Source organism: Pistacia vera, unplaced genomic scaffold (assembly GCF_008641045.1).
Source record: "Pistacia vera cultivar Batoury unplaced genomic scaffold, PisVer_v2 Contig291, whole genome shotgun sequence".
NCBI lineage: Eukaryota > Viridiplantae > Streptophyta > Magnoliopsida > Sapindales > Anacardiaceae > Pistacia > Pistacia vera.
In genome coordinates this window covers 810,160-834,923 of record NW_022196103.1, presented here as the reverse complement: position 1 = coordinate 834,923, position 24,764 = coordinate 810,160, and the positions used below count along the sequence as shown (strand labels likewise).

The 24,764-nt window shown below is 37.9% G+C and overlaps 3 protein-coding genes, 1 non-coding gene and 1 pseudogene across 4 annotated transcripts; 2 read left to right on the top strand and 3 right to left on the bottom strand.

Annotated features, from left to right (window-relative positions):
- Positions 1 to 3,452: 3,452 nt before the first annotated feature.
- LOC116134719 (protein NUCLEAR FUSION DEFECTIVE 4-like) lies at positions 3,453 to 5,450 on the bottom strand. Its single transcript, XM_031420379.1, has 3 exons — positions 4,986 to 5,450; positions 4,277 to 4,655; positions 3,453 to 4,204 (listed from the first exon to the last, which is right to left on the bottom strand). Exons 1-3 carry the CDS (start codon positions 5,448 to 5,450, stop codon positions 3,453 to 3,455), a joined length of 1,596 nt encoding a protein of 531 aa, XP_031276239.1.
- A 441-nt stretch (positions 5,451 to 5,891) lies between these two features.
- On the bottom strand, positions 5,892 to 5,964 carry TRNAR-ACG. Its single transcript has one exon. It is a non-coding gene; the product is annotated as a tRNA-Arg (tRNA).
- Positions 5,965 to 7,615: 1,651 nt separating this feature from the next.
- Positions 7,616 to 16,243, top strand: LOC116134817 (zinc finger protein BRUTUS-like At1g18910). Its single transcript, XM_031420468.1, is given in 14 exon segments — positions 7,616 to 7,774; positions 7,777 to 7,864; positions 7,866 to 7,935; positions 8,938 to 9,156; positions 10,410 to 10,604; positions 10,682 to 11,025; positions 11,133 to 11,352; positions 11,556 to 13,276; positions 13,890 to 14,111; positions 14,209 to 14,346; positions 14,665 to 14,899; positions 14,985 to 15,044; positions 15,739 to 15,810; positions 15,882 to 16,243. Coding segments are annotated over 14 exon segments (3,843 nt in total). The 5' UTR covers positions 7,616 to 7,617; the 3' UTR covers positions 15,984 to 16,243.
- Positions 16,244 to 16,473: 230 nt separating this feature from the next.
- On the bottom strand, positions 16,474 to 17,484 carry LOC116134721 (annotated as a pseudogene).
- Positions 17,485 to 22,576: 5,092 nt separating this feature from the next.
- LOC116134773 lies at positions 22,577 to 23,245 on the top strand. The gene has a single exon (XM_031420422.1). The coding sequence runs from the start codon at positions 22,577 to 22,579 to the stop codon at positions 23,243 to 23,245; it is 669 nt and encodes a 222-aa protein (XP_031276282.1).
- Positions 23,246 to 24,764: the final 1,519 nt, after the last annotated feature.

Sequence of the window (24,764 nt, the reverse complement as noted above, 5' to 3'; positions counted from 1 at the left end):
TATTTGGCAGAGGTCAGAAAGATCTATCAACCTAGTCGACTTGTTCCCTGCGAAGAGATAAGAGAGATCGTTAGAAAGCAAAGCCAAAAAGAAAAGAAAAATTCACCAAGTATAATAAAGGGAAGACCTACTCGGCTCCCTAAAGTGGCAGATGCCATCATAATGAAAAAAGAAAAACTTGGTCTTGTATGCCCCAACATTGCTAGGGTAATTGTAAATGCCTCCCTCGATCGTGGGTCGCCTTGAGAGGTAGTAAGAATCTTTGTCCTTGCTCTTCTTTAAATAGTGCGAGCAAGCGAGCTCCAGCGTAGTCAGTTGGCTGAGGCCACACTCGGCGCACGCGATATACATAGCCATGGCTATCATATATGCGTTAGGCGTCAGTTGTAAAGGTGCGACCTCGAAGTGATTAAGGATCAACCTAATAAAGGGATGGAAGGGAATTAGTGCTCCACACTTGAATATAGCTTCGGAGATCACAGCCATTCCCTCTGGCAGATTCCAAGTAGTATGCCTCCAATACCCGTAGACGTCCACGCTAATTGCGTATTGGTCTACTGCCTCCTATATTTCGCCTCGGGTAGTACCGACAGAATCTCTTACGCAAGATCCACTAGGGCGTCTTGTGCTTGCAAGCTTGTCCCCTCATCCGATCTAGTCGTTGTAGGGTCCATGTCTTCAACGGTTTGAAAAAGGGGGACACGTGGAGATTACTCAGTCTTCGTACAAAATTTTGTACAACGACGTGGAAGGGCAAAACCCTAAAAACCCTTGGGGACCATCCCCAATGGTTTGTATCCTAAAAACCTATTCTTTACATAAACCTGCCATTATCGACTGGTTAACTACACTCGAAACAAAAAAAACGAAATAGAAAAAAGAAAAGCAATGGAAGGACCTTCCTTACCTTTTTCTTTTGGCTGTGGGGGTCAAACTTCTTGCTGTAAACAGAAAATGCACACCAACTTAAAAAATTGAAAGTCTGGTCTCACGAGAGCTCCTTGCTTTTTTTCTAAAAATGTAAGTGTTGTGACATTGTTTAAAGAGAACCTGGGGTTTTATAGTGGAGGAAACGGCAATTGGGATTTCCGAGGCCAAGCAACGTTTAGACGGAATGCATTTTTGGCTGTTGATCATGACCACGTGTCATCAATCAGCAAGAAAGAGTAACCACCACGCTTCAAGAAATTCAATCGTCGTATCTCTCCGTTGAAATAATCGGCGACGGCTCGATTCTCTCCTCCACATTAAATGAGCTCTCATCCGCATTTAATGCCCTGATAAGGAATGTTGTTTCAGCATGACTTGCATTTAATGAGCATGACTGGCATTTATTGCGCACAGGACACATTCGTTAGAATAAAGGACACTTCATTAATGGATTAGCTGTCAAGTTCAATGGATAAACATCTAAAGCGGTCATTAAAATAGAACACTCTTCGTCGTATGTCTGTTGCGGAGATCTGTGATTCCTTGCCTCTAGTAGAAATATGCTAAGTATAATCAGGTCACTGGCCTCGATTAAGATGAGAGGCGCATCGATACGGTACTGAGTAGGGTCTAATCCAAGTCGCCGACTTTGCAGAAGAAGACCATCTCAGGTCGCTCATTTAAAAATGTTCTACGACCTCCTTGTAGCCAGGTCGGCTCGACCAGGCGTCATTTGGACATGTCAAATCATGGCATAATTATGCAGTTACCAAGGTTCGATCCTTAAACCTTAAAAACTAGGAGACTTCTGATATGCCTGAAAAGGCTGGGTTGACGTCGCGCCTAGCGCAAGTGGTATGGCTCATGTCAATACAGCAGGTGAGTGCCAGGCCAGCCAGCGGCTGGAGATCGCCCACGTGTCAAAGCTCTACTTTAGTCGAGAAAATCCCTCGGGCAGGTAATCAATAGGACACAGGGAAGGATTTGCATGGCACCTACCCACTTACAGCTTTTATAATCATTACCTTGAACTCTCCCACTATAAATGGAGGACTTCCCTCTCATTTTTGGGGGATTAGCCAACTTTACGCTGAAATAGCGCCCTCTCTCTCTCTCTCTCTCTCTCTTTTGTATTCTCACTCTACACTGTAACTCAGCTTGCTGAATGCGACCTGATCTCTCTCTTTTTAATACAATAGTAGTGGACGTAGGATTCGCTTTTGAGCATTCAAATCACTTTAAATATTGCTCTTCACCCTTTATCTAATTCGATCTTTTTATATCACGTGTAACTTCTAAGCCTTTTTAGCATTTCACACGTGCGAGTAGTTGGTGTCAAAATCGAGCGATCACCTAATAAAATAAAAAAGGCAGGGCCATTTGAAGCAACCCAAGAATGAAGACTAATTATGTGACTGATGTGTGTCACAACAGATACACACAAGATACCCATATAATTGAGCCACTGTAATAACTAAAGTTGATGACACCAGTCACAACATCAGCTGTGCTAAAAAATGCCGGAGTTTGAGCCGGCATAAACATAACGAAGCACATCAACGGCAGCGGAGGTCTGTGAATCAGTCCCACCACTGAGACCCACATGAAGAAGTACCCGATGAAACAGACACCAGCCACATAGACGTCCCATGGTCCATATTGTGTTTGAGTGTGACGAAGGAGTAGAGGAGGCCTGAGAGAATACCCACGTTGGTACCGATATCTTTGAAGACTGAGACGGTGTAGGATGCACTGTTGCTGCATAGAATCCATATGCTGGCCACCGTTGCTATCCACTTCTAGTTTAGGTTCTCCATTTGGTGTACGAGAATCATCATCAGAAAGAATAAAGCTGACTGATTTGGAATTGGATCTGGTGATCCTATTCGATGTCGGAAAATATAATATAATTTGCTTTTCTAATTTTTTTGACTGTTTTTAAAAGATTTTCAGTGATCTTCTTTCATCATTTTTCTATCTCATCTTCTATGTAGCAATAGCAGTTTTTCCAGTTTGTCGGTCCGGGATCTTCTTGAAAATGGGAAGATCTAGGATAGGCGGCCAACCTCCTGGAGAGAGCGATGTGCTTTACCCAGGGATTTCCACAGTTCGATACCTTTTCTTGCTCCAAGATCTTGCTTTCGCTTTGAGCGCGAAGCTCAAAGAAAAAAAAAATTCTTTTTTCTTTTTAAAAAAAAACAAAAGAACTATTTCTAAATTCAATATTAAAACTTGAATCAACCTGACCCCGAGTGATGCTTTGCTCAAGTGTTAATCATACCGCTAACATTCTAAATAAAATTAAGGTAAATTTATACGATACAACCGCAAGAACACATTCTTATAGAAATTTAGCCTATTTCACTCTCCCTCTACAATTTTGAAGACAAATGCCTTTTTATGTATAAACTGAAACTCAACAGTCAACACTATAGATCTAGAATTCCTTTTTATTTTTCCAATTCATTTGTGCACAAAATACCAAACCACCTTATTGGCCAATATTATCTCCCAGCTAATTTTCATGTTCTTGAAGAATGTTGCAACCTTCCGAAAACTACTTGGTTATAGAACCTTCTTGTCCTAAAGAACAACAGGAAGGCAACAAGACATCCAAGGAAAGCAACAGATGCCATGATCAGAAAAGATAACATGAAGCAATGTGTGCCATAGCAAGAGTCGTTTTCACCGTTTGCCACTTTGTCGTAAAAATATCCTATTACTCTTACAGAGAAAATATAAGATCCAACAGGACTTGCTATGCCTATGGTGTTGAATATAGTTCCCATATGCCCAACACCAAACAATTCTGAACTTATTGTTGGCATTAATGACCACTGGGAACCATAGCAAACACCCACTATAACTGTACCCACATACAGGATTTTAGGAATGCCGGAAGCAATAACTATATGACCAATGCACATTGTTGCTAGAGTAAGTGCAGTGAAAAATGGCCTTGCCCACCCATTTCTGTGCAGGAATATATCTGAAACGGACCCGGCTCCGAAACGGCCAAGAAAATTCCATATACTCCATAAAGAGACTAGAGAATTTGTTTCAATCGTTGTGTAACCAAGAGACTCTCCTACTTGACTGAGATTATTTATTGTGGCCATCCCAGAGCCCATTCCGCAAATCATGGCAATGAACAACAGCCAGAAGTTTCCAGTGCCCATTGCTTGCAAGAGATTCATGTCTTCTTCAACTGGCAATTTTCTATCACAAGAAACATGCTTCACTTCAGATGCATCACCGGGCAGCTCATGATACGCTGAAGAATCTTGCTCTGTCGAAAACCTGGGGGATGTCGCTGTCCCAAGGTGAGGGTAGTCCACGAATGGACTCCTCTCCGCATAAAATGTTTGTTCAAATCTCTCTGTATTCTCCCTCTGTGCTGTGATTGCGATTTTCAAAGGATAGGCAAGTAGCAGCACCAGAATAATGGATGTACTGATGTGAGCCCAAAATGGAAAACTAAAGATGTTCTCCATAATTATAATTATCATAATATAGGCAGCCAAGGTGAGAGCAACTGCAGAGAAAGCATTCAAGTGCTTCTTATCATCAACTGAGTTTGTCTGATTGATGCTTACTAGACACATGAGCGAAAGGGAGACAAAAGTTGGCAACAGTGCAAGAATCAGAAGGTAAGTGCTCGGATTGCCCTTGCATATAGTTTCATACACTTGGATTAGCACTGCTCCACTTAGACCAAGAAAGCCCTGCCCCCAGGAAGCTAGAATCAATCAAATTAAGTTCAATGCAAAAGCGTGAAAGTAAGAGAAGTGGCAACAAAATGTTCAAATTCTTATACTAATCAAATTCTATATGATAAACCTGACATAAGAATAAGTACTGAAGTGGTAATTAAGCTCGGCTGTGTAGGACAAAACAGATCTTCCAAAGCCTGTGACTTGACATTACAGAAGCAAAGTCTCTGCTCTTCAGATCACGTGTGTGTACTGGTTGAATGTTTAAATAGGAGGGCAGGGCCATTTTAAACAACCCAAGAATATATAGACTAATTACGTGACAGATTTGTGTATACATACCTTCAAGATACCCACAATTGTTCCGCTGTAATCACCGAAGTTGATGACACCAGTTACAATATTAGCCGTGTTAAAAAACGTCTGTGCTTGAGCCGCCATAAACATATACAAACTCATCAACTGTAGCGGTGGTCTGTGAGTCAGTCCTACCACTGACAGCCACATGAAGAAGTAGCCGATGAAGCATAGGATAGAACCGGCCAAGTGGACCTCCCATGGCCCGCGAAGAAACTTGAAACGGATATTGTGTTTGAGTGTGATGAAGGAGTAGAGGAGGCCTGAGAGAATGCCGACGTTGGCACCGATGTCTTTGAAGACTGAGACTATGGCTAGCGTAGATTGGTCATAGTCTTGTGTAGATTTAAGGGTGGAAGAATAGATGGCAAAGGTGTATGATGCACCGGTGCTGCACTGAATCCATATGCTGGCCACCGTAGCTATCCATTTTGCGTTTAGGCTGTCCATGTCCTGTGTTCGACATTCAGTTCTGCTTTTTGTTGTACTATATATATACATATATATGTTATTTCATACACATGCATAATAATGGTAGATTTTGTTTATTAATTAATTTATTTTTCATTAACCCACATGCGAGTTATTTTAAACGGGTCCAGGTTGTACCAATCCGATCGAAAGAATAAAACAGAATGATTTCGTGATTTGGATCTGGTGATCTCATTGGATGTCAGAAGGCTATTGAATTTTCTAAAAGATTTTATGCGATTCTTTGTGGTTTGTTATTCTTAAAACTTTAGCCAACGTGAACGACAGTAGATGCTTTGCTTAAGAGCGAATCATAAGATTAGAGCATAAACAATTAGTTTATCCCTCCAACACATTTGGAATGCAAAATCAACGGTGTAAAGATTAAAGAAAATGTTAAATAAATATATTTGCATAATACGACTCCACTGGGGATCGAACCCAGAGTCTGTGGTTCCGTAGACCAGCGCCTTATCCATTGGGCCATGGAGTCCTCACCGAGGTGGTATGTCACACCTTACAAATTTTACCTAAACAATTAAGACATGGGATATTAAATGCATGCCCACGGCTTTGCTAAGCAGTGTGGAAAACGATCTCAAAGCAAAATCTCCAAACTCTCTTATGAGGATTTTTTTTTTCATCCTTATAATTTTAGTTAACTCTGGTCAAGGACAATACTTCAAAAATACTACATTTCAGTCCCTGGATTTTGCAGACGTTGAGGTAACATGTTATCTGAGGCAATATCTTGTGCACAAAGACAATGCTAATTGGATAATTGGGCCAACCCTCCTAAGATATCAAAGTTGGAACTACGGCCCAAACAAGAATTGATCACAAGTATTCACTATTCATTCATCTCTTCTTATCAATATAAAGAATTTGGTTTCAGTTTCCTTTTTCTTTTTGATATAATCTGCACAAGTATTTTGTATAAGCAATCAGATGTTTCAACTTTAATTCAAAGAGAATTATTAACAAAATTTCACTGGGTCCTTTTGGTGCCCCTTTTTCCTGGTTGGGCTTTAAATTTGAATCCGGTTAGTCCCATACTTTATGTCTCCCACTCGGGTCGGGCCAGGGATTGGCCCACTAACGTGCTGACATTATTCCCAATTTGGTACACCACAGAAAAAACGAATTTCGCACCTTTATCGAAAAAGTTTTCTTTTTAACCAAAAATGATGCCGTCTTGTCTTTTCACAACAGCTTTGAGCCATGCTTTAGAATGGCTTGGAATGGCAGGAAAAAGAAATACGGTATACGGGTATAACCACATGTTATATACGGTTATTACATTGGGTTATGGTGGGCCAATAAAAGCCCAGTCACATAGGTGATGAGGAAGGTCCACGTGGGCTAAGCAGGTCAGGGAACGTGGAAGCAACATGAAAACACGTGAGGGTGCCACGCGCGAGTAACGACAGAAGAGGTTGCAAATAACAACGGTTGACCCAATTTAAACCCTCACGTGAGGACAAGATACGGACGGCGTGGACTATGCTCTCTTTGGCTCTTGCCTCTTGCCGCTTCTTCAATCCCAAACCAACCCCCTCATTCATACCCACAGCCTTCCTTCCAAATCTATCTATGCTTATTATTAATGAAAATAAAATATTGACATGGGCCACATGGCGGGAAATTTAAATAAATTAGCAAAATCTTTTGTTTATATACGCTCTCTTTTAGCGCGTTACGTTTATTCTCCAATAATCAAGAACCAATTTTTCCCATATTGCTATACCCGGTTTGGCCCGAATTTGGAACCAACATTTTCATGTTTTATCAATTAGGTTTTTTAATGGAATATTTTTTATATTATTAAAATACCACAAATTCGTAAAAATATTAAAACATTAGTTTTTATCCTGTAGAAGAAGTGAAATAAAAGGTTTTTGGTAAGGTCCGAATTAGAACGGAGCCTGGCCAATTTGACTACCCGTTTTGGAGTGATTGGAGGCGCGTATAATAGCCATAGTCAAACCGAACATGAAACCGTCGGCCGTTGGGTATAACGTCTCAATCACCCTCCGTGGCAATAACAATAATCAAAACCAAATACAGAAAATTAAATAATTATTAGTCTCTTCGAAGAAGAACTAAACTAGACACAGATAGAGTGTTAAATCCAGTAGCATTTCCAATGCGAAACCTTCCCCTCCGTTTTCACGCGTTGATGCTGTCGGTTCATGGACGGTGGAGATTCTCCGGAAACTCCGACGACAAGGACGAGGATGAGGCATTGCCTGTTGCCGAGTCCTTGTCCACAATTCGCCTCGCCGATGCTCCCATTCTTTTGCTCGTTATTTCCACAAAGCCCTACGCGCCGAGCTCTCGACCTCCGTCGCATGGCGTACTGCTTTGGAGCGTGCCTCCTACGACGTGAGCTCATACTACGCTCCACCGGCGATTCGAGTTCTTGAAACTTGTATATAAGTATCACTGTGCCACCGAAGATGAGGTCAGCTTAACTTACACGTGTTTTTTTTTTTTTTTTTTTTTGCATACTCTTCCCGTTTGGTTCCCGAGAAAATGGAACTAAAGGAAATGAAAATAAATAAACTATTTTTTTTTTAATACGAACTTCGATAATGCGTTTATTTTTTAATTCAATAATTACTGATAAAAGAAAACCTCTCCTCAACTTTTGATAATGCTTAGAGACCATTAATTTATCTTTCTCAAAGAAACTATTTTAAACAAGTTCTCGTTTGTTTATATGTTAACAGATGTTCGCAAAAACAGTTTCAAAAATTACAAAAGTTAAAGGATTATGATTGCATCTGAAGTATGGAGAGAATTATTAAAAAAGAAAAAACATAACGAAACACTTTATGGTAAAGAGTTTTGTTAAAGTTGATCTATGTGTTCATATTAACCCGACTTTTTAAACAAAATAACCAAGAAAAAAAAACTTTTTTCTTTCTGTGTTTTTTATGAGTAAGAAATCAACCATTTTTTACAAGCAACTGATCAGATGAAGGAACAACTGGTGAGGGTTTTACCGAAGACACTGAATTGTACTTTGTAAATGTTTAAGAGGGAGGTAGCATTTGAATTTTATTTATTTATTCTTTTCTCTCCAAAAGAAAAACCTTTGGCCCATGCATTTGATTGCGATGATATGCTATAAGTACCCAAGAAATTGACTTTTTTCATTGACTAACTTCCATTAACTAATAGTTATAAGTTGGAGGCTACCCCTGCTTATCTTAGTAGTCAATGATTAGGAATTGTTCCAATTATTATGTCGATATTTCTGTATATTCTGGAAGTTACTTTAAGTTTGATATACTAGTTTACATACTTTACCAAAAGTTCCAGACAGTTGGCTGTTAGTTGTATTAAAGAGAAAAAAGTGAACTTTTAACATTCCTTATCCTTTCCAACTTTTCTCGTTTTGTTCTGTACTCCATGTAAAAACCCATGGTTCCACGAGTTAAACTTGAAATTCTCTTGGCAGGTGATATTTTTAGCACTAGATGTACATATTAAAAATGTGGCGTCTACATATTCACTGGAGCATGAGAGCATTGATGCACTCTTTGACTCTGTTTTCGATGGCTTGAATGGTTTACTGGAGGGAAATGAAGATATGTCCCAGTCATTTAAAGAAGTTGTTTTTCATATCAGCACCATCCGGGCCTTCATATGTGAGCACATGCTGAAAGAAGAAGAACAGGTAGCCACCTATTTTTGCCATTGATAATGTTGCTCAGTTAGGGAACTTTCTTCCATTATATGTCTTTTCTTAAATTAAGTTATTCCAGTAATCTTTTCTTAAATTAAGTTATTCCAGTAATGTGTTCCTCTTATTAGCTTATTTATGTTTTGGTTAGTTAAGTTGGATAAACTTTCGATTTAACTGGACAACTGGACATTACTAGTACACTTCTCTAAAACAATGATTTTATGTAATAATAATAATCTTTGGCTTTCAAAACTTGAAAGAAGAGGAATACAATTCTCGTTTAGGAGTCCATTATAGGCAAAGATCATCCCTTGATATAATTTGTAGAATCTGAATATCTGATTCGGTAGTGCTAAAAGTATGTTTCAATGGCAAAATACCAACTGCTCCACCCACTCATTTATAGTAACACTGATGAAGTTGCCCAAAACTCTGATTGGGAACTCACGTAATTTACAATGCCTATATCTATTCGTGAAGAGGTAAATCAAATAATGATAACAGTTATTATCAACTTGCATGAAAATAACAGGATTCAAAGCCTTAAGCTACATACAATCAGAGCCTTGAATGCAGCAAGCTTATGATGGGGAATAGAAATTTATAGAGTGAATGGGGAAATTAAACTAGTTGAAGTTGAGGTATATTTTCTAAACTAATAATCGGAGACCTTTTATGCAGCTAACATCTAGTAGAAATAAATGGGGTAAATGATGATATAGAACTCATTCAATTTCAATACTGAGGGAAATTTTCGGCTTGGAGAAATTCAGCTATTCAAGCAGAGTCCCTTGGCTGATAACATCAGTTTTGGTTAAAGTTCAGCAATCTTAAAAACCTCAGTAATCAGTATTGGTGTTTGAGCAACAAAATCAACGTAAATAAACATAAAAAAGATTATAACGAAACCCAAAAGCGACATCATGACTAGCTGTTGTTTTATCGCTCCCCATATAATGGATGATCTCTAAAGGATAACAAATTCATTCAGGAGATTTCTTTGGATTGCCAGATTATTTTATATATTGTCACTAGGAATAGAGACCGACTACTGGACAGTTTTAATAAGTTGCAAATCTTTATATGTTATGACTGTGGTCAGTTTTAGCAGATTGTCTGTTGATTTATATTGAGTGATGTCAATCTCATTCTATCAAATATGCTTATCAGCATACAATATAAATAGTCCTTAATATAACCTCACACTGTTGTGTGCGTTAATACACATTGCATGTGGGTTGCAGGTTTTTCCTTTGCTGATACAGGAGTTCTCTCCTAAAGAGCAAGCTTCGCTTGCTTGCGAATTTCTATACACTGTTCCTGTAATATTGCTGGAGGTTTTTTTTCCATGGATGATATCATTTCTCTCACAGGATGAGAAAGAAAATGTCAAAAATTGTCTGAAAGAAATTGTACCTGAAGAAACATCAGTGCAAGAGGTAGACCCAGAATTCAATTCCTCACTCTGATTCGAATCATCTTCCACAGTATGATTAGTTTATATATATTTTTGTAGGTCATAATTTCTTGGCTTGATAAACATAGCCAATCTTATGTTTTGGCCTACGGAAAAGGAGTACAAAAATTTCATGAATCTGAAAAAATGAGAAGCATACCGATATTGCTTTCATCTAAGAGGTATTGTGGAGAAAGTTGGCATCAGAAGAAAGCATATGGTCTACAAACAAACATTGGACACAATCAACTTGATGGTATTCTGCTTTGGCATAGAGCAATAAGGAAAGATTTGGAAGGAATTCTGGACAAACTACATCAAATAAAACATTCAAATGATTTCTCAGATCTAGATTCAATAGTTTTCCAGCTAAAATTCTTTGTTGATGTTCTAATCTTCTACAGGTAATTAATATGGTTGGTGAAGCAACTCCTGTTACTACTCAAATATGCTTTTCCTAAGTGCCAAGTAGGACAACTCTTTCTCATATTTTTTATTTTCTGGTTTACAGCACTGCACTGGAAAATTTTTGTTATCCTGTATTCAATGAACTTACAGCTTGCTGTCTGTCTCCTTCTAAAGAGCAATTTCGAGTTGAAAGTTTACAGCAGTTATTAAACAGCTATATTCAAAATGGTATACCCATGTGCATGTATGTGGAGAAGCTTTTCTGTGAACTGGAGACTTTTGTGATGGAGATCAGCAAACAGTTTGCTTTTCAAGAGACACAGGTATACTGTTTATTTCCTTATGACCTTATAGAGCAATAGGAGAGAATAACATAACTCATTGCGGTTAAATTAGCAGCTGCTTAATGCCTTTAGTAACTTCTATTATCCCTTTGTATTTAGCTGCTAACTTACATCAAGAAAACTTACTTAAGTTTTGTTTATTTTCAGTCTGTCAAGGGTTAATTTCATGTTTTTCTCATCAGGTGTTCACTGTCTGTCACCAGAACTGCAGCCTTGAAATGCAGCAGAAGCTTCTATACAAGACACTTCATATGATGCCATTTGGGTTGCTGAAGTCTGTGATCATCTGGTTTTCAGCTCACTTATCTGAGGATGAATCTAGGTTCATTCTTCATAGCATAAATCACGGAGACTCTTTAGTCAATGAATCATTTGCATACCTCTTAAATAAATGGTTCCATATTGGATTTTCGGGTAAGACCTCTGTTGAAAACTTCGGACTGGAGTTGCAGAAAATGTTCAAGAGCAGATGTTCTTTCCTATCTGAGCAAATCAAGGAAGCTGTTTTATATTCTTCCTTACAGCCAGATATGCATCCTTGTAAAGGAGTAGAACAGTGGCAAATGAAGTCAATCTCTACCATCAAGGAGAGCAAATATTTGTCTTGTTCTTCATCTCCTGATTCCCTCACTATTAAGAAGTATGAAACATTCTACTCTGGTGCAACCAGTCTACAGATATTTTTCCCGCAGACATTAAGGACATTACACCCCTCCCTTAAATTTTCGGTTGAAAAATGCTGTAGCAGTTCTAATGTGAATGGACCAATTCCAATAGATCTCATGTTTTTCTTCCACAAGGCAATCAAGAAAGATTTGGAATACCTTGTCTTTGGTTCAGCTCAGTTGGCCGAAAATGCTCTGTTGCTTATGGATTTCGAGCGGCGCTTCCATCTCATACAGTTTCTATATCAAATTCACAGTGATGCAGAGGACGAGGTTGCATTTCCTGCTTTGGAGGCAAAAGGAAAACTCCAAAATATTAGCCATTCATACTCTATTGACCACAGATTAGAAGCTGAGCATTTTAGAAAGATATCCCACATTCTAAATAAGATGCTCGAATTGCAAGTTCCAGTTTCTATTACTGATTCAAATATACAGGATCAGAGAATGTTGAAGTACCAACAGTTGTGCATCAGGCTCAATGATAAATGCAAATCGATGCATAAATTGTTGTTAGAACATGTCCACCGTGAAGAAACTGAACTTTGGCCCTTATTTAGAGACTGCTTTTCTATTGAGGAGCAAGAAAAGATCATAAAATGCTTACTTGGAAGAATATCAGCTGAAAAGCTACAAGATATGATACCGTGGCTAACAGCAGCATTAACACCGGAAGAGCAGCATACTGTGATGTCCTTATGGCTCAATTCCACAAAAAATACAATGTTTGAAGAATGGATAAGAGAATGGTGGGAAGGGTATGATATCGCTAAGGTGGCAAAGGAGCCAAGTGTTCCTTCTTCGTTGACTGCAGATCCTTTGGAGGTTATCTCAACATACCTTTCTAATGAAGTTTTTGATATAGGAAAAGGAGAAAACTGTTGCAACAAAGTCACTGATTTTCCAGAGAAAAGTAATGATGGAACTGATGTTGGGTCATTAGAGAAGTATAATATGGATAAAAACCTTTCCAATGAAGAACAAAGTATTTACAAATTTTCAGAATGTAAAAAACATTATAGTGAGGGCGACAAGAAGAGATGCAATGAAGTGGTGGATGTAGTGGATTGTGTTGATAAGCCAGGTGAAATTTTTCCAGAAAGTCAGAAGTCTAGAAATCATGAAAGCCTTCTGGCAATGAGTCAAGAAAAGCTAGAGGCTGTGATAAGAAAAGTATCCCGTGATTCTTCATTAGATCCTCAGAAAAAATCATACATAATCCAAAGCCTGATAATGAGGTTGGCAGTAATTATTCATCGCCTACTAAATCTTTGGTTTTTGTTCCCCTTTTTAAAGATTTTTTTTTTTTTATTTTATTTTATGTTTTCAATAACATTCCTGTTTTGCAGATGTTTCTGTAGTGAATATAATACTGTCAGGATAATTGGTAGGTATGACTTTTATATGTTTATGAGTGATCTGTTGTAGATAAAATCCAGTCAGCCAAAAGTTAGGATGTAACTGATGGTTGTAGCCATGAATCTGAGGGACCTTTCCATATTTTCCTTCCCTAACCAATAAATGTGATATTGAAAGGACAGAATCAAATCAGGTCAACTTATATTGAATATGCACTTTCCGGTTTTCTTGAAGGTGATGGTCCTAGGGTCAGCCAGTGAACCACATGTATTTAGCTCAATATACCACATAAGAATGAATATCCATTTTTCAATTTTCTTGAAGTTGGCCATGTATCCCCAAGATGCTTGCTTGATTTAAACTGCATTATCCAGACAATGTGCTATTGGGAGACATAAAAATACTCAGGCAGCTTTCAATTATTTATGTTTTTCATATCTTTGAATAAAAAGAAGCTAATGAAACTTGGCACTAATATTCACACTGTTTTAGCCGCTGGATCACTGGACAACAGATTATTCATTCAAAAACATCCATCTCAAGTAATGGGGAAGAGATTCCAGGCCAGTATCCATCTTATTGTGACCCTGTCAAACTGGTCTTTGGTTGCAAACACTATAAGAGGAACTGTAAGCTCATGGCCCCTTGCTGCAATCAGCTTTATACATGCATACGATGCCATGATGAGGAGGTAGCAGATCATTCATTGGATAGGTAACAGCAGCGTTGGTTACATCTGAAGTTTTTAAGTTTTGAAATTTTCTTATTCATTTTCTTTTTATCTTTAGTGCTGATTTCAATATGAATGCAGGAAATGTATAACGAAGATGATGTGCATGAAATGCTTGACAGTTCAGCCAATTGGGCCTGCATGCTCAACTGTTTCCTGCAAAAAATTATCCATGGCAAGATATTATTGCAGGATCTGCAAATTGTTTGAGGATGAAAGGTGATAGCCTAATTGACCTCCTTAATTTTTGAGCTCTATGATTTTGCAGTGGTTAGCTGATATATTGCTCAGTTCTAAAGATATAATAACTTAAGTATCCTTTTCCCTTGATGGTTGACGAATTTGCAGTAGAATTATCTGATGATCAAATCTATTATCGTGCTTATCAATACCACTTTCACAGTTTCTCCAATATTGTTGTACCATTAGTTTTCTTTTTTTTCTTGTACTTCTCACTAAATTTCTATTTTCTAGGATAAGTTCAAATAGGCCTATTATTTCTAAATTTATGAAGTTTCGAAAACAAATCCTCAACAGGGAAATCTACCACTGCCCTTACTGTAATCTGTGCCGATTAGGGAAGGGATTGGGCATTGACTATTTTCACTGCATGAACTGCAATGCTTGCATGTCGCGGGCTATTTCAAAGCATATATGCCGACAACGATGTTTTATGGACAACTGCCCAATCTGCCATGAAGACATTTTTTCATCTAATGCTCCAGTGAAGGGCCTTCCATGTGGTCATTTTATGCACTCAGCATGTTTTCAGGTACTTGGCTCTGGTAACTCTCCCCTTTTTATTTCATTTGTAAATATTCAGGCAATTTTACTGACTCTTGTGGTGCTGCTGCTAGGATTACACTAGAATTCACTATACCTGCCCTATGTGTAGCAAGTCACTTGGTGACATGCAGGTCAGTTATTATGTTGCTGCAAATTACTTCTTACGGCTGAAATTACTTTCAGTGCATGCCTTGGAGAAGAATGCTTACATCTTTTCATGTTGTCTTTCATTGGCTTAACATTGAATTTGTCTTAGCTTTTCATGCTTACAGCTTAAAGTGATTGGCATTATAACTTTGTTTTGGCCAAAGCCAATTTAACTGTATTTCCCTTTGTAGACTACTGAAAAAATATTTAGGTTATGTTTTCATAAACCTACTGTTTTTTATTTGTTCCCTCTGGGTTCCAGGATGGAAACTATGAATTGAGAGATTTTTCTCAAGAACAGGGTTAAATCAGATTAACCAATACCACCTGATACAGTGTTGTTCTTTGTTATGTTTGAAACATCAAAGCATATTTCATTTGTCTACATTTTATCAGATGATAATTCAAAAACTTATAAATGCCTTTTGTGCATATCTAATTTCTAAACTATAGTTGCTCTCGAGGGATCAGTATACATTAGCTCTTGTGTAGACATAAACATCTTTTCAGCTGACAAAAAAGTTTCATATAGTCGCAGGATTACTTATTACCTCAACTTTAATATTTGTTAACTTCTTCCATCACCTTATTTCAAAAAGTGCTTTCTTAGCTGCCATTTGTTAAATATACCAGCCATTTCAGTTATACTGACTTAACACCATTGAAAATGTTTTGCAGGTGTATTTCAGGATGTTAGATGCATTGTTGGCTGAGGAGAAAATTCCACAGGAGTATTCTGGCCGAACTCAGGTTCGTTATTCTCTCTATTGTATCATATTCTATAGCATCTCTATATGTTTTAACATAAAAAGGACTCACAGGCGATACTATGTAATGATTGTGAAAAGAGAGGAGCTGCTCCATTCCATTGGCTCTATCACAAATGCCCATCTTGTGGATCCTACAACACTAGGCTTCTCTGAATGTGCTTAATGGTGTGTGAATAAATTGTGCCTTAATTGAGCAACTATGTAGAAAAAGATGAACTTATGTGAAATCCAATTTCTTCCACTTGTAATTGAGAGAAAGCACTCTACTGCTAATCTTTCGAATAATCTTAGTTGTTGTGTATAATGTGATTTCAGTCTGTAATATATCTTTAATTGGTTTTCTAATTTCTACCACGAAACCATGTGTCCAGAACAACAGTGGCTGTTCTATTCATTCCTTGATTCCATTGTCATATTGAAAAGCTGCAATATTTGGTTATAATTCTAAATAAAAGAAACGATATTATTGAAAAAACTGTAGAATGTAAAATTTTATAAGTGAATGATTAACAAAGAACTAAATTTTTCTATTGAATAAAAATGAAAAATATGCCCAAAATTGTGGAATCTAACCTATAAAACTTTATAAATTGAGCAGAAAAAGAATATGGAACGCACTGGTCTTTTCGTCTGGCCTTTTTGATCAATTGACACTGGTCAGACTGAAGCATGCAGCTGCACTCTTCAATTCATTTTCTGTAACATGATTAATCGATTGTGTTGTATCTTTCAACGATTCTTCCGAACTGCAAAGCAATTATTTCCACCATCAATTTCAGATTCAAAACAACAATGAACCGAAACAACAAGAATGAATTCGGATTAAGAAGTTAATCAATTACCTTGAGTCGTAAGCCTCTTTAGAAGTAAGCCTCTTTACAATCATACACGAATCAATGTACGACTGTCTGTCATCAATGGTTTCGAAAAAAGGTTGCATCTCATCGTAATCATGAACAACGTCCTCTTGCTGAATAGACAAAGGTTGAGAGGCAACCAATTGATGAGATTGAATGGCGATGGAATTGGAACTGTTGTTGGTTGCAGTAGCTTATTGATGTTGAATCCACATAGAATCAGCAACATTATCTTTGGAATCCATGTAAGTTGTAGAGTTGTTGTCGTTGTAACTGTTGTTATTAGAATAAGAGTGGTGGTGTTGAGAAAGAGGCAAAGGCGGAGCATTATTATAAGAAGCCGGCTGCTGTGGAGTATGATTGAAAAGTGAAAGGGAATTATTGGGAGGAGCCATGCCTAATTCAAGTTGTGACACATCATCCGTCATAGAATTGACCTGTTGTTGATAATGATGTCTATACATCTCGAGTTGTGCATGAACAGTATGAAGTTCTTCTTCCGCCTGCCAAATTCTGTAACGTAGTTGACAAATAATGCCCCAACATCCATGAACGGGATACCTATCACGAATATCAGCTTGGTAAATAATGGAACGCATTGCTTCAGTCTTCTGGTTAGCGTCTAAATTCTCTACAATCTTCAAAATATTGCAAACACCGAATAATTTATGAGCATTTGCAAACATTTTAGGTTGGTCAGGAGGAAAAAATGGAGCTAAAGGGCACTCAGCATCGCACTTTCGTCGTCGGTACTTGCACGCAGCACAGGCTTGGCTGGTGCCACCCTTAAGGGTCATATTTGTAACATTTAAAAGTTCGAGCAAACGTGAAGATTGTAGAATAAATAATAATGATATGGGAAGAAGAAGAAGAAGATATAAGAGTAGAAAGAGAGAGGTAATGTGGTTGAAACCGAAATGGGGTAACACAACACAATCAACACTTTGATCTGGTCTGATATGAGCGGATTTACTGGATGTGAAGAGACTTAGTAAAACTAAAAGAAAATGGTACCGAAAATATCGGGGGTGTTTCTTATGTGGGTCATTTTCTGATAATGGCAATGGGAAATGGGATGATAATCCTGATACAAATACTGTGACAACAATAACCAACGCTTGCATTACTACATTTTATTAAACTCCATGCTTCTCTTCAAACCATATTTTAAAAAAATAACTGCTTTCTTTATCCTATTTTTCCTCTTATATATCCCTCCTGTCAAGCTTTTTTTTTTAACAGTTATACTGTATGTGTTTAATAATTTACTTAATTTCAACTTCTATTTTACCAGTTCTTCTCAATAACAACATCATTAAAAATAAATTTCTTTCGTTTTTCTTCCCTAATAAACTTTTATATTCCCACCATCAGGTGTCTGCCTTAGATCATACCTCATAATTGATCCATTCTTAGCGAGTTAATTTAAAATAATAATAATATTGTAGAAATATATTTCAGGTCCTTTAAGGTTGGCACGTTCATAGTTGTTTCAATACAGTTTTGAAATTCATTACTATATGTTAAAGCAAGTGATATCTTATTAAAAGCATGTTAATACGGTCAGAATGCTTACAACTTGATGTGTGCAAGCTAAGATGGATGCGAGTTATAGATAGATGTGTTCAGATGCGACTAGGAAGTAATAAGACTTGGAAGCAATGCAAGCTACATGCAATATGCGACCTGAAAGAGGTTGAGGTTCAGAGCCGATCTAGAAGCTGTTGTGTCGGAGTTTTGGTTAACTACTTCGAGTAGTTTAACTGAATTTTAGGATTGTAAAAGCTGACATATTTTGTGTTAATTAAGATTATGTGGCTGTTGTAATGTTTTAGAAATATCTCTACAAATTAGGTATGCATTTAATTCTCTGCTAGACTAAGTATTTAAGTGATGTAAATGATGATGTAAAATGTTTGTATATAATCGTTGTTTATGCTAATGAAGAGAAGAGCCGAACAACTCCAGCAAACGAGTCTCTTAAAACTTTTGTTCTTTCCTTTGTATTTTCCAGCTTGTAAACTAACATTTGGTATCAAAGCCCAGTTCTCTTTACCGAGATTCATCCTTCTCACATCTCTTTTAACTCCTTTCCTACGTAAAAACTTCCCTGTCAATTTTACACAAAATTTGTCTTCATGGCTTCAAGCTCAGTCTCTTTTACTCCACCAGTTTTCAATGGAAAACAGTACCATATATGGGCTATTAAAATGAAAGCTTTCTTAATGGGCCAAGGTCTTTGGCAATATGTGGAGGAAGAGAAGCAACCACCACAACTGGGGCCAAATCCCACGTTGAACCAGATCAGACTCCATGAAAAAGAGGCAGCAAAAGCTCCAAGAACTCTGTCCCACATCCATTCAACTATCATAAATCAAGTATTCACAAGGATTATGGCTTGTGAGACAACAAAAGAAACTTGGGACAAGCTTAAGGAGGAGTTTGGTAGAAGTGACAAAACCAGGAACATGCAAGTCCTGAATCTGGGAAGGGAGGTTGAAATGTTGAAAATGTAAGAGTCTAAAACTGTTAAGGAGTTCGTTGATCGACTTATGAATGTGATCAACAAAATCAGACTTCTTGGCAAACAGATAACAGATAATAGGATAGTAGAGAAGGTGTTGGTGAGTCTACCAAATAGATTTGAATCCAAGATTTCATCTCTTGAAGACTCAAACGACTTGTCCTAGATTACCCTTATAGAGCTTGTCCATACCGTAGAAGCTCATGAACAAAGAAGGTTGCTGAGACAAGAAGACAACAGTGAAGGAGCAATGATGGCTTCATCCAAAGGGAAATCTGTTTAGGGAGGAAACAAGAAGCCTGCTGGAGATAGAAAGAGGAAAGAAAAAGCCAACAATCATTGGGGCAAGAACGGTGGAATGAAGGGATATCCACCATGTCCTCATTGTAAAAAGAAGAATCATGCAAAGAATAGATGATGGTCCAAGCCTAACATTCAATGTAGGTCCTGCAAGCAGTTCGCCATACAGAGAAAGCTTGCAAGAATAAAGCAAACCAGCCACAGTAGCAAGCTCAAGTGGTCGAAAATCAGTAGCAAAATCGAGAGGGGGGGCAATTGTTTGTGACCTCTTGCTATGCAACTCACATTGGCACAGAAACTTGGTTGATAGATAGTGGCTGCACCAACCACATGACACCAGACCTCGCCAATTTCATGGACTTGGATCAATCATACCAGTCCAGAGTGAGGATTGGAAATTGTGACTTCATGGAGGTCAAAGGAAGGGGTGGAATTGTTGTTTAAACCTAACATGTACAAAACACATTTCTAATGTTTTGTATGTATTTGAAATTAGCCAAAGTTTGTTAAGTGTCGGACAAATGTTAGAGAGAAGTTACTCTTTGCATTTTCAAAATATGTCTTGTTCAATAGTAGACAGTGAGGATAATGAGTTGATAAAGGTAAAAATGATGGGAAAAGTTTCCCCGTTGAGTGGAAAAAACCAAGTTTTCAGGCTCATACTGCTAGTATAGATGAGTCTAAACTATGGCACAAGAGATTTGGCCATTTTCACTACAATGGCCTTAAGGAAATGAAACACAAAAATCTCATTCAAAATATAACAGAATAGAAGAAATGAGGAGTCTATGCCATACTTGCCAGCTTGATAAATTGAGCAGGCAACCATTCCAAGTAAACCAGGCTTTGAGAGCTATGAAAAAGTTCCAACTCATTCACACCAATGTGTGTGGTCCAATGTAGACTCCATCATTGAGTGGAAGCAAATACTTCATCTTGTTCATAGATGATTTTTCTAGAATGACCTGGGTTTACTTCCTAAAACAGAAAAATGAAGTGGCCGATGTGTTTAGGAAGTTTAAGCTGTTAGTGGACAACCAAACTGGTTTGAATATCAAATCAGTTAAGAGTGACAATGGCACTGAATACACTTCAAATAAGTTTGAAGGAACATGCAAAGAAGCTGGAATTAAGCACCGATTGAGTAGTCCTTACACTCCATAGCAAAATGGAGTGAGTGAAAGGAAGAATAGAACTGTCATGGAGATGGTCAGATGCACGATGGCTAAGAAGAAGCTGTCAAAATCCTTTTGGGCAGAAGTTGTTAATATAGGAGTCTATTTGCTCAATAGGTTTCCAACTAAGGCTTTAAGTAATTAACTCCATTTGAAGCTTGGTATAGAGTTAAACCAATGGTGGACAACCTCAAAGTCTTCGAAAGCATCTGCTATGCACATGTTCCAGCTAGCAAAGGAACCAAGCTTGATGAAAAAGCTGAAGTTGGAATCTTTATTGGCTACAGCAGTCAATCCAAGGCCTATAGAGTCTTCAATCCAAACACTAACAAGATTCTAATCACAAGAGATGTCAGAGTTGATGAGATGTCAATTTAGAATTGGGAAGAGAAAAGAATCGTTGAAGAAGCAAGGCCTTAGCAGAAAGAGGTCGTTGAGAACCAGAACGTCGATGACGAAGATTTAGATGCTGATAACGAATTTTCAGTTAAAGGCATTGAGCCTTTAGTTGAAGTATATGAGAGGTGTAATGTTGCTATAATGGGGCCTACAAGCTATTCTAAAGTGCGAAGTCAAAAGAATGGAGAGTTGCGATGAAGGAAGAATTAAGCATGATCGAGAAGAATGAAACCTGGAAGTTGGTTGACAGACCATCAAATTCGAAGGCCATTAAAGTTAAATGGATCTTCAAGACTAAACTAAGCACTGATGGATCAGTCAACAAACACAAAGCACGACTTGTAGCCAAAGGCTATCCATAACAATATGAAGTAGATTTTTCCGACACATTTGCTCTAATTTTGAGACATGACACGATTAGACTTCTCCTCGCTTTGGTAGCTTAATTTAAGTAGAAGATTTTCCAATTAGATATCAAGTCAGTTGTCTTGAATGGCTACTTGAATGAAGAAATTTATGTAGAGCGACCAGAGGGCTTTACAGCTGAAGGGAGCGAGGATAAGATGTCATTGTTGAAAAAGGCCTTATATGGTCTGAAGCAGGCTCCTAAAGCCCGGTATAGCCGAATAAATGAATATATATATCCAACTTCTATTTTACCAGTTCTTCTCAATAACAACATCATTAAAAATAAATTTCTTACGTTTTTCTTCCCCAATAAACTTTTATATTCCCACCATCGGGTGTCTGCCTTGGATCATACCTCATAATCGATCCATTCTTAGTGAGTTAATTTAAAATAATAATAATAATGTAGAGATATATTTCAGGTCCTTTAAGGTGGGCACGTTCATAGTTGTTTCAATACAGTTTTGAAATTCATTACTGTATGTTAAAGCAAGTGATATCTTATTAAAAGCATGTTAATACGATCATAATGCTTACAACTTGATGTGTGCAAGCTAAGATGGATGCGAGCTGTAGATAGATGTGTTCAGATGCGACTTGGAAGCAATGCAAGCTGCATGCAATATGCGGCCTGAAAGAGGTCGAGGTTCAGGGTCGATCTAGAAGTTGTTGTGTCAGAGTTTTGGTTAACTACTTCGAGTAGTTTAACTGAATTTTAGGATTGTAAAAGCTGACATACTTTGTGTTAGTTAAGATTACGTGGCTGCTGTAATGTTTTAGAAATATCTCTGCAGATTAGGTATGCATTTAATTCTCTGCTAGAGTAAGTATTTAAGTGATGTAAATGATGATGTAAAATGTTTGTATGTAATCGTTGTTTATGCTAATGAAGAGAAGAGCCGAACAACTCCAACAAACGAGTCTCTTAAAACTTTAGTTCTTTCCTTTGTATTTTCCAGCTTGTAAACTAACATTTGCTATCAAAGCCCAGTTCTCTTTACTGAGATTCATCCTTCTCACATCTCTTTTAACTCCTTTCCTACGTAAAAACTTCCCTGTCAGTTTTACACAAAATTTATCTTCATGGCTTCAAGCTCAACCTCTTTTACTCCACTAGTTTTCAATGGAGAACAGTACCATATGTGGGCTGTTAAAATGAAAGCTTTCTTAATGGGCCAAGGTCTTTGGCAATATGTGGAGGAAGAGAAGCAACCACCACAATTGGGGCCAAATCCCACGTTGAACCAGATTAGACTCCATGAAGAAGAGGCAACAAAAGCTCCAAGAGCTCTGTCCCACATCCAGTTAGATGTCACAGATCAAGCATTCACAAGGATTATGGCTTGTGAGACAGCAAACGAAAGTTGGGACAAGCTTAAGGAGGAGTTTGGTGGAAGTGACAAAACCAAGAACATGCAAATCCTGAATCTGGGAAGGGAGGTTGAAATGCAGAAAATACAAGAGTCTAAAACTGTTAAGGAGTACGTTGATCGACTTATGAATGTGGTCAACAAAATCAGACTTCTTGACAAAGAGATAACAGATAATAGGATAGTAAAGAAGGTGTTAGTGAGTCTACCAGAGAGATTTGAATCCAAGATTTCATCTCTTGAAGACTCAAACGACTTGTCCCGAATTACCCTTATAGAGCTTGTCCATGCCCTACAAGCTTATGAACAAAGAAGGTTGTTGAGACAAGAAGACAACGGTGAAGGAGCAATGATGGCTTCATCCAAAGGGAAATTTGTTTAGGGAGGAAACAAGAAGCCTGCTGGAGATAGAAAGCGGAAAGAAAATGCCAACAATCAGTGGGGCAAGAATGATGGAATGAAGGGATATCCACCATGTCCTCATTGTAAAAAGAAGAATCATGCAAAGAATAGATGTTGGTTTAAGCCTAACATTCAATGTAGGTCCTACAAGCAGTTCTCCATACAGAGAAAGCTTGCAAGAATAAAGCAAACCAGCCACAGTAGCAAGCACAAGTGGTCGAAAATAAATAGCAAAATCGAGAGAGGGAGCAATTGTTTGTGACCTCTTGCTATGCAACTCACATCAACACAGAAACTTGGTTGATAGAAAATGGCTGCACCAACCACATGACACCAAACCTCGCCAATTTCATGGACTTGGATCAATCATACTAGTCCAGAGTGAGGATTGGAAATGGTGACTTCATGAAGGTCAAAGGAAGGGGTGAAATTGTTGTTTAAACCCCAACAGGTACAAAATACATTTCTAATGTTTAGTATGTGTCTAAAATTAGCCAAAGTTTGTTAAGTGTCAGACAAATGTTAGAGCGAAGTTACTCATTGTGTTTTCAAAATACGTCTTGTTCGATACTAGACAATGAGGGTAGTGAGTTGATAAAGGTAAAAATGATGGGAAAAATTTCCCGTTGAGTGGAAAAAACCAAGTTTTCAGGTTCATACTGCTAGTATAGATGAGTGTAAACTATGGCACAAGAGATTTGACCATTTTCACTACAATGGCCTTAGGGAAATGAAACACAAAAATCTCATTCAAAATATAACAAATCAGAAGAAATGAGGAGTTTGTGTCATGCTTGCCAGCTTGATAAATCGAGTAAGCAACCATTCCAAGCAAACCAGGCTTGGAGAGCTACGAAAAGTTCCAACTCATTCACACCAATATGTGTGGTCCAATGCAAACTCCATCATTGAGTGGAAACAAATACTTCATCTTGTTCATAGATGATTTTTCTATAATGACCTGGGTTTACTTCCTAAAATAGAAAAATGAAGTAGCCGATGTGTTTAGGAAGTTTAAGTTGTTAGTGGAGAACCAAACTGATTTGAATATCAAATCAATTAGGAGTGACAATGGCACTGAATACACTTCAAATGAGTTTGAAGGAATATGCAAAGAAGCTGGAATTAAGCACTGACTGAGTAGTCCTTACACTCCATAGCAAAATGAAGTGAGTGAAAAGAAGAATAGGACTATCATGGAGATGGCCAGATGCATGATGGCTGAGAAGAAGATGTCAAAATCCTTTTAGGTAGAAGCTATTAGTATAGGGATCTATTTGTTCAATAGGCTTCCAACTAAGGTTGTAAGTAATCATACTCCATTTGAAGCTTGGTATAGAGCTAAACCAATGGTGGACAACCTCAAAGTCTTCGGAAGCATCTGCTATGCACATGTTCCAGCCAGCAAAGGAACCAAGCTTGATGAAAAAGTTGAAACTGGAATCTTTATTGGCTACAACAGTCAATCCAAGGCCTATGGAGTCTTCAATCCAAACACT

Excerpts from the sequence above, each read along its gene's own strand:
- LOC116134773 (XM_031420422.1), top strand. The coding sequence starts at position 22,577 with ATGGCTTCAAGCTCAACCTCTTTTACTCCACTAGTTTTCAATGGAGAA.
- LOC116134719 (XM_031420379.1), bottom strand. The coding sequence starts at position 5,450 with ATGGACAGCCTAAACGCAAAATGGATAGCTACGGTGGCCAGCATATGG. Across the intron at positions 4,656-4,985 it reads CAATTGTGGGTATCTTGAAG|GGCTTTCTTGGTCTAAGTGG; the intron begins GTATGTATACAC and ends TCCTGGGGGCAG. Across the intron at positions 4,205-4,276 it reads AACATTTTATGCGGAGAGGA|CGTATCATGAGCTGCCCGGT; the intron begins GTCCATTCGTGG and ends AAGATTCTTCAG.